The sequence below is a fragment of the Plecotus auritus genome (assembly GCF_963455305.1).
Source record: "Plecotus auritus genome assembly, chromosome: 8".
Lineage (NCBI taxonomy): Eukaryota > Metazoa > Chordata > Mammalia > Chiroptera > Vespertilionidae > Plecotus > Plecotus auritus.
Genome location: NC_137782.1, coordinates 143,434,456 through 143,452,097, shown reverse-complemented (window position 1 = coordinate 143,452,097; position 17,642 = coordinate 143,434,456). Strand labels below are relative to the sequence as shown.

General features: G+C 35.1%; 1 protein-coding gene across 15 annotated transcripts in view; it reads right to left on the bottom strand.

The window, feature by feature from the left end:
* Positions 1-17,642, bottom strand: part of CCDC88A (coiled-coil domain containing 88A) — a gene marked incomplete at its 3' end in the record, with an annotated part of 112,318 nt that overhangs the window by 43,744 nt on the left and 50,932 nt on the right. For 8 of the 15 annotated variants that reach the window (XM_080685786.1, XM_080685787.1, XM_080685789.1 and 5 more), the window contains exons 9-14: positions 14,265-14,346; positions 11,479-11,637; positions 9,663-9,809; positions 8,956-9,100; positions 4,196-4,380; positions 838-975 (exon numbers count right to left, since the gene is read on the bottom strand). In XM_080685786.1, coding sequence (XP_080541912.1) covers positions 838-975; positions 4,196-4,380; positions 8,956-9,100; positions 9,663-9,809; positions 11,479-11,637; positions 14,265-14,346 — 856 coding nt within the window. Of the gene's footprint in view, positions 1-837; positions 976-4,195; positions 4,381-8,955; positions 9,137-9,662; positions 9,810-11,478; positions 11,638-14,264; positions 14,347-17,642 lie in introns of all 15 variants that reach the window. The other 7 variants (XM_080685784.1, XM_080685785.1, XM_080685783.1 and 4 more) reach the window with 1 other exon arrangement.

The window sequence follows — 17,642 nt, the reverse complement described above, 5'->3', positions numbered from 1 at the left end:
GCCAGGCACAAATAAATTTTTCAGTGTCTATACACAGAGGATCCTCAGTAAATATTTGCTGTTATCATATATGTGTGTGAATATATATGGGAGTGTATGTGTGTGTATTCAACCCCCAAAAGAATGCTAATTTGGAAATATCAAAATAACAAAATCCCCTAATACATTTGAAAACTAATCCATTCAATTCATGGCATGGCTTAATATAATAGTTCTCAAAATTTAGTGTTTTGAACAAGCTCCCGAGAACCTGGTAAAAGGTACAGATTCATACTTAGCTCTACAATTTTTGTTCTGTAGCTCTACAGAAATCTCTAATTTTATAGGTGGCCTAAGGTTATACCTACATAATATAAAACAAATCATTTTACATATAAACAATAAATACAAATATTGAAATAGCAAGTCAATCTATCCAGTTCTGTTTCTGCAAGCATGAGAATGATCAATAAATACTTGAAAATAAATTTGACAGTATCCAAGACGGCTGCTGCCACCACTTCTCCCTTTATTAGTGGGGCCAGAGCACAGCGACATTTCTCCCAACTCCACTCCCATTTCTCCCAACTCCACAGCCATTTTCCACAGATACTTGAAAGCACATGTACTGCAAAATGATATACAATTATTAATTATACTGGCAATTTAAAAAATTCTAATCTTTCTCTTTAACTTTCCTAAAATACATGGCATAGAAAGTGAGATAAACCAAGTTACTTTAAAATAAAAAAAAATTCTAAAATATTTCCCTTTAATATTACATGAACATTTTATTTGCATAAACTAACTTTTGTTAATAAACTTTAAAATACAATGCTTAATAAGGAATTTATGAACCTGTTTTTCTGAATTTTCTCTAAGCGTTTCAATCGTTTTTTCAAGCTGAGCCTTCTCCTTCATTAGATCCTTGCTTAAATTCTGACAATTCTGAAGACTTTGCTTTTCTTGAACAATCTCATTTTCAAGAATTTCAACCTTGAGAAAATAAATGATAAGACAATATATCATTAAGTATTTTAAAACAGTGGAACATATCAAAACAAAAGATAACCACTGAATTAAAAGATAAAATACAGTTTTAATACCCAAATGGTGAAATTTAAGAATTTAGTAGAGAAATTCAAGTAATATACCATGCTAATTTTAGCAGCTATATAAAATATGCAGACAAGACTATGTTTCTTATCCTCTTCATCTTTGAAGGTAAATATCTACTTGTAAACACAGACAATCCAAGTGAATATATGATAATTATGTGCTATGTGAAGACTGTACAAGCCTTACTGAAAGGCTTTCTTGGCTCAAGTGAAATTGTAAAGTAAAATTTTATAGTCAAGGAATTTTGGTGTAGAAGAAGTAAGAGGAGAATAGAAAAAGCACGAAGGGAAAGATGAGAAATAGTGGTATAAGTTTAATGAAGAAACAAGAAGGGACTTGGTTTAAAATAAAAAGAAAATGAGGAAAAAGGAGAATACTGGAGAAAAACAGGCTGAACAAAACTCCAACAAATATTTATATTTTGGATTTAAGTTTATTTTCATTTGTACATTTTGAAGATACAATAAAGTATGTGCTTAATAAGTATGAAAAAAAATTTAAGTTCAAAATACGCTATTAACTGATTTTCCCATTATTATAGAACATATTAAACCAGGTAATTTAAAAAAATAAAGAAGATTTAGCTATATAAAATATTCTATATAAAATATTTAGCTATATAAAAATATTTAATATTACATCTTTTTATCAATAGTGAAGAACTCTAGGAATTTTAACAGTCTACATAAAGCAAGTTGGATTTTTCTTTTTAACATCAATGGAAGATAACCACCTATGGAAAATAATCTCCCAATAATGCCTCAAAAGAATCGAGTCACAAATCTTATCCAGTAACTCAGTTCAACATTCATTTACATGTTTTGGAAGCTTTTAGTTATTAATAACTAACGAATCTGGTTCTCCCATCATGACTAAAATATATGGATAACAGTTATTTAATTAAGTTCGTATGTTGTTTTACATTAGTCAGCAGTGGTCGGCAAACTCATTAGTCTACAGAGCCCAATATCAACAGTACAATAATTGAAATTTCTTTTGAGAGCCAAAGTTTTTAAACTTAAACTTCTTCTAACGCCACTTCTTCAAAATAGACTCGCCCAGGCTGTGGTATTTTGTGGAAGAGCCACACTCAAGGGGCCAAAGAGCCGCATGTGGCTAGCAAGCCGCAGTTTGCCGACCACGGCATTAGTGGAATTTAAGTGAAACATTTAGTTTACAAAAGACATCTTTTGCCCTGACCGGTTTGGCTCAGTGGATAGTGCGTCGGCCTATGGACTGAAGGGTCCCAGGTTCGATTCCAGTTAAGGGCATGTACCTGGGTTGCAGGCACATCCCCAGTGGGAGGTGTGCAGGAGGCAGCGGATCGATGTTTCTCTCTCATTGATGTTTCTAACTATCTATCCTCTCCCTTTCCTCTCTGTAAGAAATCAATAAAATATATTAAAAAAAAGACATCTTTTATCCAATGAATTTATCAAAAATTGCTAGAATCACTAAGAACTTACTAGACCTTCAAAGCTAATTTCAAAATCAAATTATAATTCATAGATCCAATTATGATGACAACCAAAATAGAAGTGATCCAAGTTCTAAATGGCCACTCTTACTTTAACACTATATTGACTGTCAAATGCTTACTAAGATTATTTGGTTAATAGACTAATGATGATACAAAAATGTTTTAAAAGAGTAAAAGTCTAGCCCTAGTCGATTTGGCTCAATGGATAGAGCTTCAGCCTGTAGATTGAAGGGTCCCGGGTTTGATCCTGGTCAAGGGCCCATGCCCATGTTTCGGGCCCAGTAAGGGGCGTGCAGGAGGCAGCCGATAAATGATTCTCTCTCATCATTGATGTTTCTCTTTCTACCTCTCCCTTTCTCTCTGAAATCAATAATAAATAAATAAATAAATAAATAAATAAATAAATAAATAAAAATAAAAAGAATAAAAGTCTTTCAAGAAAATCAAGGAGTCTTTCTCATTATCTAAGGCAGCAGTCCCTCAAAGAATGGTCCCAAAACAGCAGGATAAGCATCACCACGGAACTTCTTAGAAATGAGAAATTATTAGCCCCCCACTCCAAACCTACCAAGAATACAAACTCTAGGCATGAGACTCAGCAATCTGTGTTTTAACAAGTCCTACAGGTGATTCTGATGTATACTATAGTTCAAAAATCACTGGTCTAAAGGTTAGGGCGATTTTCACAAACAAAGTCTACAAACCCAGAATATATCAAAGGAAAAACTAGACATGGCTAGGTGCCAAAATATTTTGTCATGGCAGAAAGCAAGGCAGCTCCCGAGGAGTGCTAAGGCTGTGTCATAAGGATTCAGGAAGCAGCTTCCTTGGGACAGGAAGAAAAATAAATGCAGTGGATTGGAACACTTTAAATATTCTTAAATCCGCAAGTTAATAATAACACTAAAACAACAAACTCACTCAATTATCTCAGGAGGATATGAGAAAACCAACTCATTATTAGGAAACCGGAAAATAAAGGATAGGGTCAAACATTCATCCTGCTTTTCCCATAGGCCAGTGGTCGGCAAACCGCGGCTCGCTCTGTTGACTAATGAGTTTGCCGACCACTGGACTAGAATAAATGTTACCGTGTAGTTGGAAGCTGTGGATTAGGCAATTGTAGCATATTGTGTGCAAAGAGGTAAAGGGTAGTACACAGGCTGTTCCTCAAAATAACCAATAGTGTTTTCTTTAAACCAGTAGCTTTTAAAACAAAATTTTCCTTTGTATTACCCTATCTACCACGTTAGGAAGGGATAATATAATTAGAAAACCAGGATTTTGCAATCTCTGAATAAGGGATCCAAGCAAATGATTTTCCATGACAATATCACAAAAAGACCGACAACCAGACATGTGCCTCCTGACTGACATATGTACATACTCCTTATGAATAGTTACTAAAAACTCAATTTGAACCTGACTAGGCCTACAGTAAAACACATTAAAAAAACAAGTATAGTTCATTTACTTTACATTTATAAATGTTAAAAATTTCATATGTTAAAATAATAATTGAGGGCACATTAAAAACTGGAAAATGTTTTACTACAGTGCTATTTATTTATAATTTTACATACATTTTTTTAAAATCAAACATTCATTTTTATTTACCTTTTTACTTAGTATTTGATTTTCTTTTTCAATTTTCAGGATTTTGGAAGCGTTTCCTTCTGCAGAATCCATAGTACTTCGAAGCTCTTCTACAGTTTTTGTCAAACTCTGGTTTTCCATCTCCAACTTCAGTAACCTACTTGATGTTAACTCATTCACCTCATGGCCCAAAGATTTCTGTGGTGCTATAATATTGAAAAATAAGTCATTGGTAAACCTATATTTACTCTTTACTATTTAAAATGTTGAGTGTATATGCAGTACATCACTTGGTCCTTAACTATGTAAAAAATTTATAAAGTTATACAAGATAGACATAATGATAAAAACAGATAGATAAAAGACAGGTAAATCCTAAAGTTAATGCATCCTTAAGCATTCCATTGGGGGGGGGGTGTTCACAAAATTTAGACCAAAGAGACTAGAGTTCCAGTTCTAGTGCCATGAGAAATTAATGACCTGATAAAATCAAGCCACTTTAACTTCAATGAGTCTTAGGTTACGTGTACAAATAGTTATGGCCCTGTGTATCTATAGTCATGTGTGGTTCAAACAAGAAGTATAAAGCATATCCCATGCCACACTTTCAAAAAATTAAAGAAAGACAGTTTAAGGGGAGGAAATCCTCAGCTGATTCTGAAAAAGGCAAGACAGTATACACTGGTTCCACCTTGAAAAAGTCTTTCTCTAAAGAATCCCTATTACACTAAGTGTAAAGAGCAACATCTATTCCATTTTGTCAAGGAAAATCATCTTTCTAAGTAGATTACAGCATTACATGTTTTAAAATAAGAAAACTCAGTTTCTAATTCTGTAAATGATACTCTCCAGGAAGCCACAAAGAATTATGTTTTAATAAACTTATAGCAGACGCATTGAATATTTTGATGATATAAAAATATCAGGATTTACAAATGAAATATAATGCCTAGAATTTATTTTGAAATCCTAAATTTTAGGAAGGGCAATGGGTAGAAGTATGGAAGGGCATTTCTAGGTCTGCCAACTTTTATGTATGTTTGAAATTCTCCATCATAGAAAAGCAAATAAATAAATAAACACACACACACACACACACACACACACACACACACATCCTCACAAGCATACATTCTATACAAAATTAGGTATGGTAAAATATCCCCCAGATTTTATTTATTTATATTTTTATTGATTCAGAGAGCAAAGGAGAGGGAGAGAAAGATAGAAACATCAATGATGAGAGAGAATCATTGATTGGCTGCCTCCTGCACTCCCTGTACTGGGGATCGAGTCCGCAACCAGGCATACGCCCTTGACCAGAATCGAACCCGGGACCCTTCAGTCCGCAGGCTGACACTTTATCCACTGAGTCAAACCAGTTAGGGCGTCCCCCAGATTTTAAGTAAAGAATTCTTATTTCCAGTCACCTATTGTTAACCTTTTATTAAAAGCTGGTATACTAGATAGTCATTGACTTTTTAAATTCCATAAGTTGTCCACCTCTTCTCTAGTAAAACTCTAGTTAATGACTTATAGTTATGCATTTCAAATTAACAAGATTATGCTAGGTCACAGCCACTGTTCTCACAACTGCCTGATACTGGCACAAGAACAGATATACAGACCAATGGAACAGAAGAGAGAACCCAGAGATCGACCCAAGCCATTATGCTCAATTAATATTTGACACAGGAGGCATGAACATACAATGGAGTCAAGACAGTCTCTTCAATAAATGGTGTTGGGAAAATTGGACAGATACATGCAAAAAAAAAATGAAACTAGACCACCAACTTACACCATACACAAAAATAATCTCAAAATGGATAAAGGACTTAAACATAAGATGGGAAACCATAAAAATCCTAGAAGAAGCCATAGGCAGCAAAATAGCAGGCATTTGTTGTAGCAATATCTTGACCAATACAACTCCTAGGGCAATGGAAACTAAGGAGGAAATAAACAAATGGGACTACATCAAAATAAAAAGCTTCTGCACAGCGAAAGAAACCATCAACAAAACAACAAGAAAGCCCACTTCTTGGGAGAACATATTTGCCAATGTTATCTCCGATAAGGGTTTAATCTCCAATATTTATAGGGAACTCATACAACTTAACAAAAGGAAGATAAAAAACCCAATAAAAAAATGGGCGAAGGACCTAAATAGACACTTTTCGAAAGAGGACATACAGAAGGCTGAGAGACATATGAAAACATGCTCAAAGTCCCTAATCATCCGAGAGATGCAAATCAAAACAACAATGAGGTACCATCTCACACCTGTCAGAATGGCAACCATCAACAAATCAACAATTGACAAGTGCTGGCAAGGATGTGGAGAAAAAGGAACCCTCTTGCACTGCTGGTGGGAATGCAGACTGGTGTAGCCACTGTGGGAAACAGTATGGCATTTCCTAAAAAAACTAAAAATGGAACTCCCATTTGAACCAGTGATCCCACTTCTAGGAATATATCCCAAGAAAACAGAAACACTAATCAGAAAGGATATATGCACCCCTATGTTCATAGCAGCACAATTTACAATAGCTAAGATTTGGAAACAGCCTAAGTGCCCATCAGCAGATGAGTGGATTAGAAAACTGTGGTACATCTACACAATGGAGTACTATGCTGCTGTTAAAAAGAAAGAATTCTTACCATTTGCAACAGCATGGATGGACCTGGAGAGCATTATGCTAAGTGAAATAAGCCAGTCGGAGAAAGATAAATATCACATGATCTCACTCATTTGTGGAATATAATGAACAACATAAACTGATGAACAAAAATAAAACCAGAGTCATAGAAGCATCGAACAGACTGTCCAACCTATGGGGGAATGCAGGGGGTGAAGGAGTAAGAGATCAACCAAAGGACTTGTATGCATGCATATGAGCATAACCAATGGACACAGATAGTAGGGGGATGAGGGCATATGCTGGGGGGTGGGGGCGGCCAGGGAGAGGTCAATGGGGGAAAAAGGAGACTTATGTACTACTTTAAACAATTTAAATTAAAAAAAATTAGGCTAAAATACATGATATACCTCAATAATACTTTGAATACCATGAATACTATGAATGTACTTCAAAGAAGCTTCAAGTCAGACTATGAGAATTGAAACGAATGCTTACAACACATTTTTAACAATATTAAAGAATGCCTGCATTATAGTCTTAGGTGCAAAAAGGAATCCGAATTGTGCATACACATTAAACTGATGTCTAAAATCCTATGTCTGTGTACAAAAATTCAGAAGAAAGTTTTTTCAAATGTGAAAATGATTTAAGAAATCATTAGTGACTTTGATTTCCTCCTTTATATTTTTCCATATTCTACAAATTTCCTAGAAAGAAAAGCCCTTGTATATTTAAAAAACAAACAAACAAAAATGACACCACATTAAAACAAATATTCAGGTATGTGACCCCAGCTAAGAATTGCAAAACTACTGATATAATGATCATCATCATAATGATTAACATTCAAATGCTTACTATATACCCGGCACATTTTTTTTAGGTATTAAGAAATTCAATCCTCACAACAACCCTTAAAGGTACTTACTATTATTGTCCTCACTTAACAGATGGAACTCTTAACAGTGTAATTTTAACTACTTTCGAAGTAGAAGACAGTTAAGTCTGAATTGCTTTCTTTGTAACTCAATTCACAAGGAATACAATAAAAGAAGTTCCATAAATATTTTAAGTTACATCTTAGCAAACCCACTGGATAAATATCATCACTTACTATGTAGGGAATTTACCTAGGGTCCTAGAATTTGCAATTAGGTTCTCAAGTGTAAAACTAGAAAAAGTCTGATGGTAACAAATAGGAGACATGTGTAGAAGTAATTATTCTGCAAGAGCCAGACTATAAACCGTCTTCAGACTTTACGTCTACCACACCACCACCATATCCTCAGGGCCTGGTATAGTATTTACACATGGTAGGTGCTTAATAAATACCTGCTGAAGGAAGGAAAGCAGGTGGAAGAATCTAATATTGGGTAAGTGAGGAGTTATGGAACCTTTTTAATTCAAATAAATGGGACCTGAGTGTAATTTCAAGAAAGTATATCAGTATTAGCATAATCACAGCTATAACCCAAACAACTTTATTGTATAGTATATGCCCAGTTTTAAGACAGAAGACAAGTCAATAGTGGAGCTTAAAAAAAAAGAGTCAAGAGTTAAAAATTTATCTGGGGGCAGGGAGTGTCTTTCATTAACTCTGGGGTATAACTGGGGCTAGACTGGTTGGTAGGTATAATCCTAAAATGGAGATAATAATTCTCATATACTGATGAACATAGCCATGGAGATCCGTAACTTGTTCTATTCTGACTACATATTCACCTAAAACTCTTCCCACTAATTTTGACTTCCTATTTAGGTTTGAATATAGTAAAAATATAGCTGGGCAGTTAATATGACTTTTGTGTTCTATTTAGTAGATGGCTATACTTCTCAAAATAAATTAATAAATTGCTATTCTAGTTTCTTATGATACTAACATAAAATAATGCCTAAACAACTGATCAAATCTGTGACTGCACTCAAAAAAAGTTTTGTTGTAAGACATGCAAAGATAATCAGACCCAGCAATGTGGAAATAACATATTGCTCTGTGAAATCATAGCTAGGGGCAGTTGGCCTGCTGAGACATCTCCAGCTAGGTAAAATAACTGCAATGAAATATCCAGAAATGTAAGCATAAATTCAACTTTATTTATTCACCAATCCATTTAAGTAAAACAATATTGGGAATACCTTCCGAAAGTTCACTAGTTCTGGATATTTGTTCTAATTCCCAGCCAAGATGTAATGATTCATCCATACTTTGTTTCTGTGCCATTTCCAAAGTCATATTTTCTTCCATTAATTCTTCAATCTTTTTTCTATCCATATCGCGTTCCTTTTTGTTGGCAGGGAGTAGGTAGAGAAAAGAAAGCTAAGAAACAGTACAACCTCAAGCTCATATTTTATTACTTAAACTAAATAATGAAGATAAATTTTGAGTCACTTAAAATTTTCACAGTTTAAAGGCAATAACCAGTTATTATAACCACAATTGGTCATTATACTGACCAGGTGTCTGATATCCTTTTAAAGTGAACTTTGGGGACACGGAAAAAATTTCTTCATAGTCAATATATTAATTTAGTAATATAACAAGAGATTCTGACTCAATGCTAAATAGTTTTATTTCTGTATTTTAAAGGCATTTTACAAAATAGCTTATTAGAGTTTTTTTTTTTTAAATACAAGGCAAAATCAGTAACACCCCTCTATAACAAAAGCAGAAATTTCCACTACTCCCACGTCCTACAAAATTGCAAGCACTGAATTTATTTAGCTCGTCTCTTCTTTGTTAAAGCATCTGGGACACTACCATCCTTTGCCATTATAGGGAAGTCAGATGACTCTTAGAATGCTTCCTTAGAGGCCATGTAATTGATCCACCTTACAATACTTACCATTTCCATATCATGCAGTTTAGCCTTTAGTTGTAAATTCTCTTTTTCTAATTCATGTAATTTATCAGAACGAGCTCGAGTTCCTTCTAATTGGTCTTCCAACATGGTTTTTGTTTCTAGTAAAACTTGATTGTCTTCTTTTAATTCCTATAAACATTTCAAATAGGCTTTATCACAAACATGTTAATATCTGTTAATTTTTCAAAGTCTGAAACATAAAAATTCTTGGTTGCAAAATAAGGCATTAATCTGTCTGGCCAGAGTGGCTCAAGTGGTTGAGCATCGACCCATGCATAAGAGGTTGCCAATTCTATTCCCAGTCAAGGCACATACCAAGGTTTCAGGCTTGACCCCTCATGGGGAGCATGCAGGAGGCAGTCAATTGATGTTTCTGTCTTATCGATGTTTCTCTCTCTCTCTCCCTCTCCCTTCCTCTAAAAAAAAAAATCAATAAAAACTTATTTAAAAAAGACATTAATCTGTTTTTTCTTAACAGTTCTGTGCAAGAGTAAAGCTACTAAGTAATAAAAACACAGTTGATATTTTCTTGGCTTTAGTTCCCCCCCCCCCAAAAAAAATTTAAGCCATTATGCAAACAAAACACTCAGTACTTCTATTAGAATGAGTAGTACTATTATAATTTCACATAAATTGTGAGGGTACATTTAAATCCCTTAATCACAAGGAAAAAAAACTAAGTATAGAGTCTTGCAGATATTTAAGATATAAATCTCCATAGAATTAGAACTTAATTTATTTGCTGAAATAGATTTAAAGAATTCTCTCCACTTAAACTGTAACTTAGAAGTGAAGGTTTCGGGGTTTTTGAGTAAAATTCCAAGACTTTGAACTAATACTCACATAAATCATAAATGAAGGCTCTATTAATAAATATTTTACATACGCATCTTGAGAACATGTTTTAAATCCCTACATCTGTTTTGAAGACATATGGTCACAAATCTATCTTGCTAAGCTTTATGCCTGTAATTTATAAGCTAACTTCAAGAGAAAGTATATTAAAACAGTGGCATCTATAAGGATCCTTTAACAGTGCCATATACTTGTTTAAAAAATTGGCAAAGAATTAATATGTACCTTATCTTAATAGTCTATTTGGTCTATTTTTGATAACTTTCAGGCTCAAATGTTCTATGTTTTCTTATAATGTTTTCACTTCTTAATTTTTGCATACTCCTTCCTTCTTATCCCCATAATAAACATGACCAAGATCTCCACTGTTTGCAGACAATGAAGAAATTAACTAAGAAAGGAAAAAATGATGCAGATGCAAAGATTATCAATTTTTTGCTGTCAATGTAAAACTCAACTTCATGCAACATAGTACAATAACCATTAAGTATGGAAAAACGTTTCTTCTAATTTGTTTATATTATTTGTTGAGAGAGTGTATGAGCAGGTGTGCACACACAAGTGACTTTGTTGATCCTAATTTAGCATTCTGAGTTGGGTCAGCAATATGTCTGTTTTCACTCCTAGAAACAAGTTTAAAATTAGTACAGAGAAACACTTGATTTTGACTGTGAGGTAAGGACCAAAAATCTGCTCTACCTATAATGTTAAATAAAGGGATGAAAGAAGAGCCCCAAAGACTTGAATAAAATTAATAATGTCCAAATATCCCTTTTTAAAATTCTAAGCAATATGCTGATCTATCATAAAATAAACATCTAAATGTATTTATAGTTTGCTAAACATTTCAACTCCATTTATTAAGTGCATTTTCATTGAATTTTGAAAATCATAACACTTTTTAAAGAAATAAATTGTGAATGGTTTAAATTATGCAACATACCTCAACTCTTGCTTTATAAAACTCAATATCATGTAGCCTTTCTTTATATCTGCTGACTTCACTTTCAAGCTTATCAACTCTGATTGCCTTCTCTCGAAGTGCATCTAATTCATCTCGGTACATTCTTGCAGAGCGAGCATCCGAAAGCAAATTCATGTTCTAAACATAAATAAATATTAATATTTTAAATATTATTTTCTATTTCCTTGGTCGCACAACTTGATGAATCTACTAAAAAATCAATACATTATATACTTTAGAAGTGTGAATTTGTGGTATGTAAATTATACCTCCATTAAGTTATTTTTTAAAATGGGGAGATATAGCCCTGGCCAGTGTGACAAAGTGGTTAGCAGGGGTGGGCAAACTTTTTGACTCGAGGGCCACAATGGGTTCTTAAACTGGACCGGAGGGCCGGAACAAAAGCATGGATGGAGTGTTTGTGTGAACTAATATAAATTCAAAGTAAAGGAGCGGAGGGGAGAGCAAGAGAACCAGATAGAACAGCCGGATCTGGCCCGCAGGCCGTAGTTTGCCCACGGCTGGGTTAGAGCCTGGGCCTATGCATCAAAGGGCCTTGGGTTCAATTCCCAGTCAAGGGCACATACCTGGGTTGTAGGCTCAATCTCTGGCCCCGGTTGGGGTGTGTGCGGGAGGCAACCATTCGATGTGTCTTTTTCACATCCATGTCTGTCTGTCTCTGTCTCTCTCTCTCTCTATCTCTTTCTTTCTGTCCCCCTTTTCCCCCCTCTCCCACCTTACCTCCCTTCCACTCTAAAAAATCTGGTATGTAAAAATTATTCAGGATGTTTTAAAATAAGTTAACCTTTACCTAACATAACCATTTGCAATTAATTTAAGATTAAAAGAAAGTTAACTTTAAAATACAGAATAGGGAACACAAAAAAGAGCCAAACTGTATTATTAAAGTTGATCATTAGTTACTTTAGAGAAATAATGGTTCTATTCAGATATACTGTAAGATACTAAAATCCTGCTGGTTTTTTAATGCTTCCAAGTAAAATGATTAGTGCATATGTTTAATGCATATCTTAATGCCATTTGAGACAAATATTAAAATTCAAAAAAGCCTTCTCATAATCCTTAATCCTTTAGAACACTAGTTATTAAAGTGTGATACAAGGACTTCTGTGGTTTCCTGAAACCCTTTCAGGGAGTTCATGAGGTCAAAACTATTTTCAAAATAATCCTAATACAGTATTTCTCATTTTCACTCTCATTCTCTCATGAGGGCACAGAAGAGTTTTCTGAAGCTACATGGCATGTAGTATCTTAACTGAATAAATTCAGAAATAGATTCGAGAATCTAGTAGTCTTCAATTAAGGCAGGCATTAAAGAGATTTGCAAAAATGTAAGAGTACATTATAGTTTTTGTTTTGTAAAATAATATTTACTTACAATATTAACTTTATACTTTAAACTTTAACACCAGAGGCCGGGTGCACAAATTCCTGCACCAGTGGGGTCCCTTGGCCTGGCCTGCGGGATTGGGCCCAAACCGGCTCTCCGACATCCCAAGGGGTCCTGGGTTGCGAGAGGGTGCAGGCCAGGCTGAGGGACCCCACTAGTGCACAATCAGGGCTGGGGAGAGACCCAGGAGGTTGGCCAGCCAGGGAGGGCCCCAGGGCGTGTCTGGCCCGTCTCCCGCAGTTCCGATTGGCCGGACCCCAGCAGCAAGCTAACCTACCAGTCGGAGCATCTGCCCCCTGGTGGTCAGTGCATGTCATAGTGAGTGGTTGAGTGGCCTTAGCATATCATTAGCATATTACGCTTTGATTGGTTAAACGACTGGATGACTGGACACTTAACGTATTATATAGGATGGTTTTTAAAATGAATTAATAAATATTTTTTAAAATTCTTAGTTTTTATTTCTAATATAGTAAATACCAGTAGATATAATCCTCACTAATTTTTAAGAGTGGAAGGAAGTCTTGAGACCAAAAAGATTGAGAACCACTGTTTTGGAGGTAACACTGATAGAAAAAAACACTGCTACAAGACGTGGAAGAGCAGCCACAGCATATCTAGAAATAAAGATTACCATGTCCAATCTCACAGATCTGAAAGGTCAAAAAATAAAAAAAACAAAGAGAATAAAAAGGTCCCAGTTTATGATCCTGCAAGTGCAGTATTCCCTGAAGTTAAAATGCAGGGGAGGTAAGGGAAAGAAAATTGTCTAGCTTTACTTCAATTCGTACCAATGAAAACAAAACATTATGGAGTGATTAAAAGAAGTGAATTCTTAAACAAATCTTGGTTCAAGATGCAAAGAAAACAGGCTTTAGCAAAAAAAAATTTTTTAAGTAAGAAGTTTTATCTTATTTAATAGGAAAAGAAAGAAAAATTAAAGGTATTCTTGTCTTATATAACATAAAGCACCATCAGAGAGTGGAGACCTAGGGAGATATACATTAGCAGCCACAATTTATAGTGTAGTTGTTCCAGCTTCCAAGCCACAGAAGCCAATTACATAAAAAAGAGAAACTTGGAACTGCCCTAGTCCTCTGAGGCTCCTTTGAATCTTAGCAAAGTTTAAACAGCACCGATATAGGAAAAAAAAAAAAAAAAAAGGTCCACAGACCATGATTTCTAGTTTTGGCTCTGGCATTTTTGAAGAGAAAAACACTGAAAAAAAGTAATCAGATCTCTTGAAGTCTCAGTAACCTCAGAAAGTATTAAGGTAAACATTATAAATTATAAGGAGAAAAATCAATTTGCAATTACTTAGTGGTTCTACGTAATAAAAGTTTCAGGTACAAACCTCTTGCTGCAGCCTTTTTAGTTCTATTTCCATTTGCTCAAGTTCTTGTTTGCAGTCCAGCAACTGTTCAGTCTTTTCCTCCCTTAAATGCAAAAAACATTTATTAAAAAGTAAGCTTACTGCTTTTAAAAACTGTAATCACCTTCATGAATACAAATTATTATTACTAAATGTCTAGTTGAACACAGTATTAGCCATGACTCCAACCCAGGGGAAAAAGACAAGGAAATGGATTTTAGGAATTTATATGATTTGATGTCATCAATAAAATTCCACCTAAAGTTCTCCAAAAGGCAAACCTCAATGATTAGCATCCTCATAGTTCATAAGGTAGTTTCTCTCCATCTTTCCTGACATCTCCCATTCCCATTCTTCTTTCTCTTTCTCCCTCTTGCATAGTCAAAACCAAATAAGCTGAACAAATTTTTATGCAATGCAATACTATCTGGGTCTGAGACTTATAAGGGTCTCCAAACTATTTTCAACATTCACAATGTCCTAAAGGAAACTATATCGTGCCACAAAGATATCTAAATCTTTACAATTCTATTGGTTTCTTTCCTGAAGCCTATAAACATCCTCAAAATTCTCCTAATTTTTTTTTCTCTTTACACTGCTTTACTTTCTCAGTTTTCTATCTCCCTTTCAGAGCCAACCTCCTCAAAATCAAGTTTCCATTATCTCTACTTTTCAACTTTCTGATTTTTTTAGTAATAAAAGATAAATGTTCATTGTAGAAAATAATCTGCTGTTGACATCTCTCACACCCATACATTTTTTAAAAACCATATTTTTTTAGCATATCCAATTTATATTTTTAATGTTTTTTAAATTGAACTTATTGGGGTGACATTGGTTAATAAAATTATACAGGTTTCAGGTATACTCAAAACTGTAATTTTTAATGGAAAATAGTCCCTTTGACAGAGGAACCATAATTAATTTACTTAAGTGGATTTTATTCTTTATAGTAATAAATAATGTTTTGGTAAATAAACTCATTATACATTACACAGGACAGATTTCTAAACCTAAATTACAGGTTTAAAGGTACTTGATATACTACTGTCAAACTGCCCTCCAGAAAAGTCATTATAAATTTATAAGGCAACAACAGAGGATAAAAGTGCCTATATGTGAAACAATTTAACAACTGAAAAATGCTGTCACTTCTTCTAATTTACATTCATTTGAACACTAGGAAAGGCTAAATTTGTTTCCTTATGTTTGTGGCATTAAAATGATAAAAAGCTATTACATTTTGCAATTTATAAGATTTCTTACAAATATTTCTTTATAGATTAAGATTATCAATTTTTTCAAAAAGTATAAACAAATTCTATTTTTTATTATAGTAATACTAGAGGCCCAGTGCACGAAATTCGTGCACTTGGCAGCGGGAGGAGCGGAGTTCCCCAGCCTGGGCCCACTAACTGGTTTTCACAGAGTCAATTACATCTCCATTCCCAAACCCAGTGGATTATTTTCAGATCTCTCTGAAGAATTCAGTAGCATTAACTCCATTGTTCTTGACAATCTCTCCACTGGCTTCCATGACTTCACACTCGGGTTTTTCTACTTCACTGACTCTTTTTGCTGATTTAATGTTTTGGGCCTATCTTTTGGCTAACAATTGTCAAGCTCTCATTACCTGTGCTAGGCATTTTCGCGAAGCACTTTACACTTGGCTAAGCACTTAATCCCTACAAGAGCCTTCTAAGAAATAATAGCACTGATAGCAGCTCACATTTATTGAGCACTTACTAGTACTAGACACTGTTCACTTTACATGTTTACCTCACATAACAATCTGACAATAGGCAGAATTATTTCTAGTTATTAGGCTATGAAACCAAGCAGCCTTAAAGAGGTTAACTTGGCCAGAGTGACTCAGTTAAGAAGTGTTGAGCCAGGAGTGATACTCAGGCAGAATGTCTCTAAAGCTCATGAGTTTGGCCCTACCCGGTCTAGTCTGGCTCAGTGGATAGAGCGTCGGTCTGCGGACTGAAGGGTCCCAGGTTCGATTCTGATCAAGGGCACACGCCCAGGTTGTGGGCTCGAGGCATGCAGGAGGCAGCCAATCAATGATTCTCTCTCATTATTGATGTTTCTATCTCTCTCTCTCCCTCTCCCTTCCTCTCTCTGAAATCAATAAAAATATATTTTTAAAAAGATTATCTCATAACTCAATTTAAAAATGAGAAAAGTATCTAAATAGAAATTTCTCCAAGAAGATATAGAAATAGCCAATTAGTACAGAAAAATATGCTCACCATCATTAGTCACCAGGGAAATGCAACTCAAAACCGCAATGAGATATCACTTCATACCCACTAGGATAGATATAATGCAAAGGTATTAAATGAGTATAGGTGAGGACATGGAGAAATTGCTAGCAGGAATGCAAAATGGTGCAGCCAAATAGTTTAACAGTTCCTCAAAATGTTAAATATAGAACTACCATATGACCTAGCATTTCCACTTCTCAGTATATACCCTAGAGAACTGAAAACATATGTCCACACAAAAATGTGCACATGAATGTTCATAGGAGCATTATTCATAATAGCCAAAAATGTAAACAAGTCAAATGCCCATCAACTGATAAGTAACCAAGCATGGTATATATACATCTAATGTTATCTTATCTAATAATAGACAAACATGTAAATTGACCGTACCTCTGCTACGCCACCAGCCAATCAGGAGTGATATGCAAATTAACCCAACAAAGATGGCAGTTAATTTGCATACACAGGCACCGAGTGACGGGGGCAAGATGCAGGCGTTCTGCCCCACCCCCGGTCTCTCAGGGCCTCTAGGCAGCGTGGGAAGGTAGGGCTGGAGTGGGAAGAGGCGGCTCCTGGAGCGGAAAGAAGCGGCTCCGGGGCCTGAGCAGAAAGGGGCTGGGCCAGAGTGGAAAGGTGGTGCCGGCAGCCAGGGAAAAGAAAGCCCATTCTAGCACGAATCTTCGTGCGCCAGGCCACTAGTTTAATCATAAAAAGGATGAAATACTGATACATGCTACAACATGGATCAAGCTTGACAGCATTGTGCTAGTGAAGAAGCCAGTCACAAAATGCCATATAATGTACAATCCATTTATATGAAGGTTCCAGAATAGGCAAAACCATGGAAATAGAAAATATATTAGTGTTTGCCAAGAGTTGTCAAGGGCAAAGAGGTATTGGGACCGACTGCTAATGGGTATGGCCTTTCTCTTTGGGGTGACAAAAATGTCTTGAAATCAATGTGTGAGAGTTGTGCAACTCTATGAATATACTAAAAATTATTGAATTGTATACTTTAAAATAATTTTTTTTAAATTTCTTTATTGATTAAGGTGTTACATATGTATCCTTATTTCCCCATTACCCC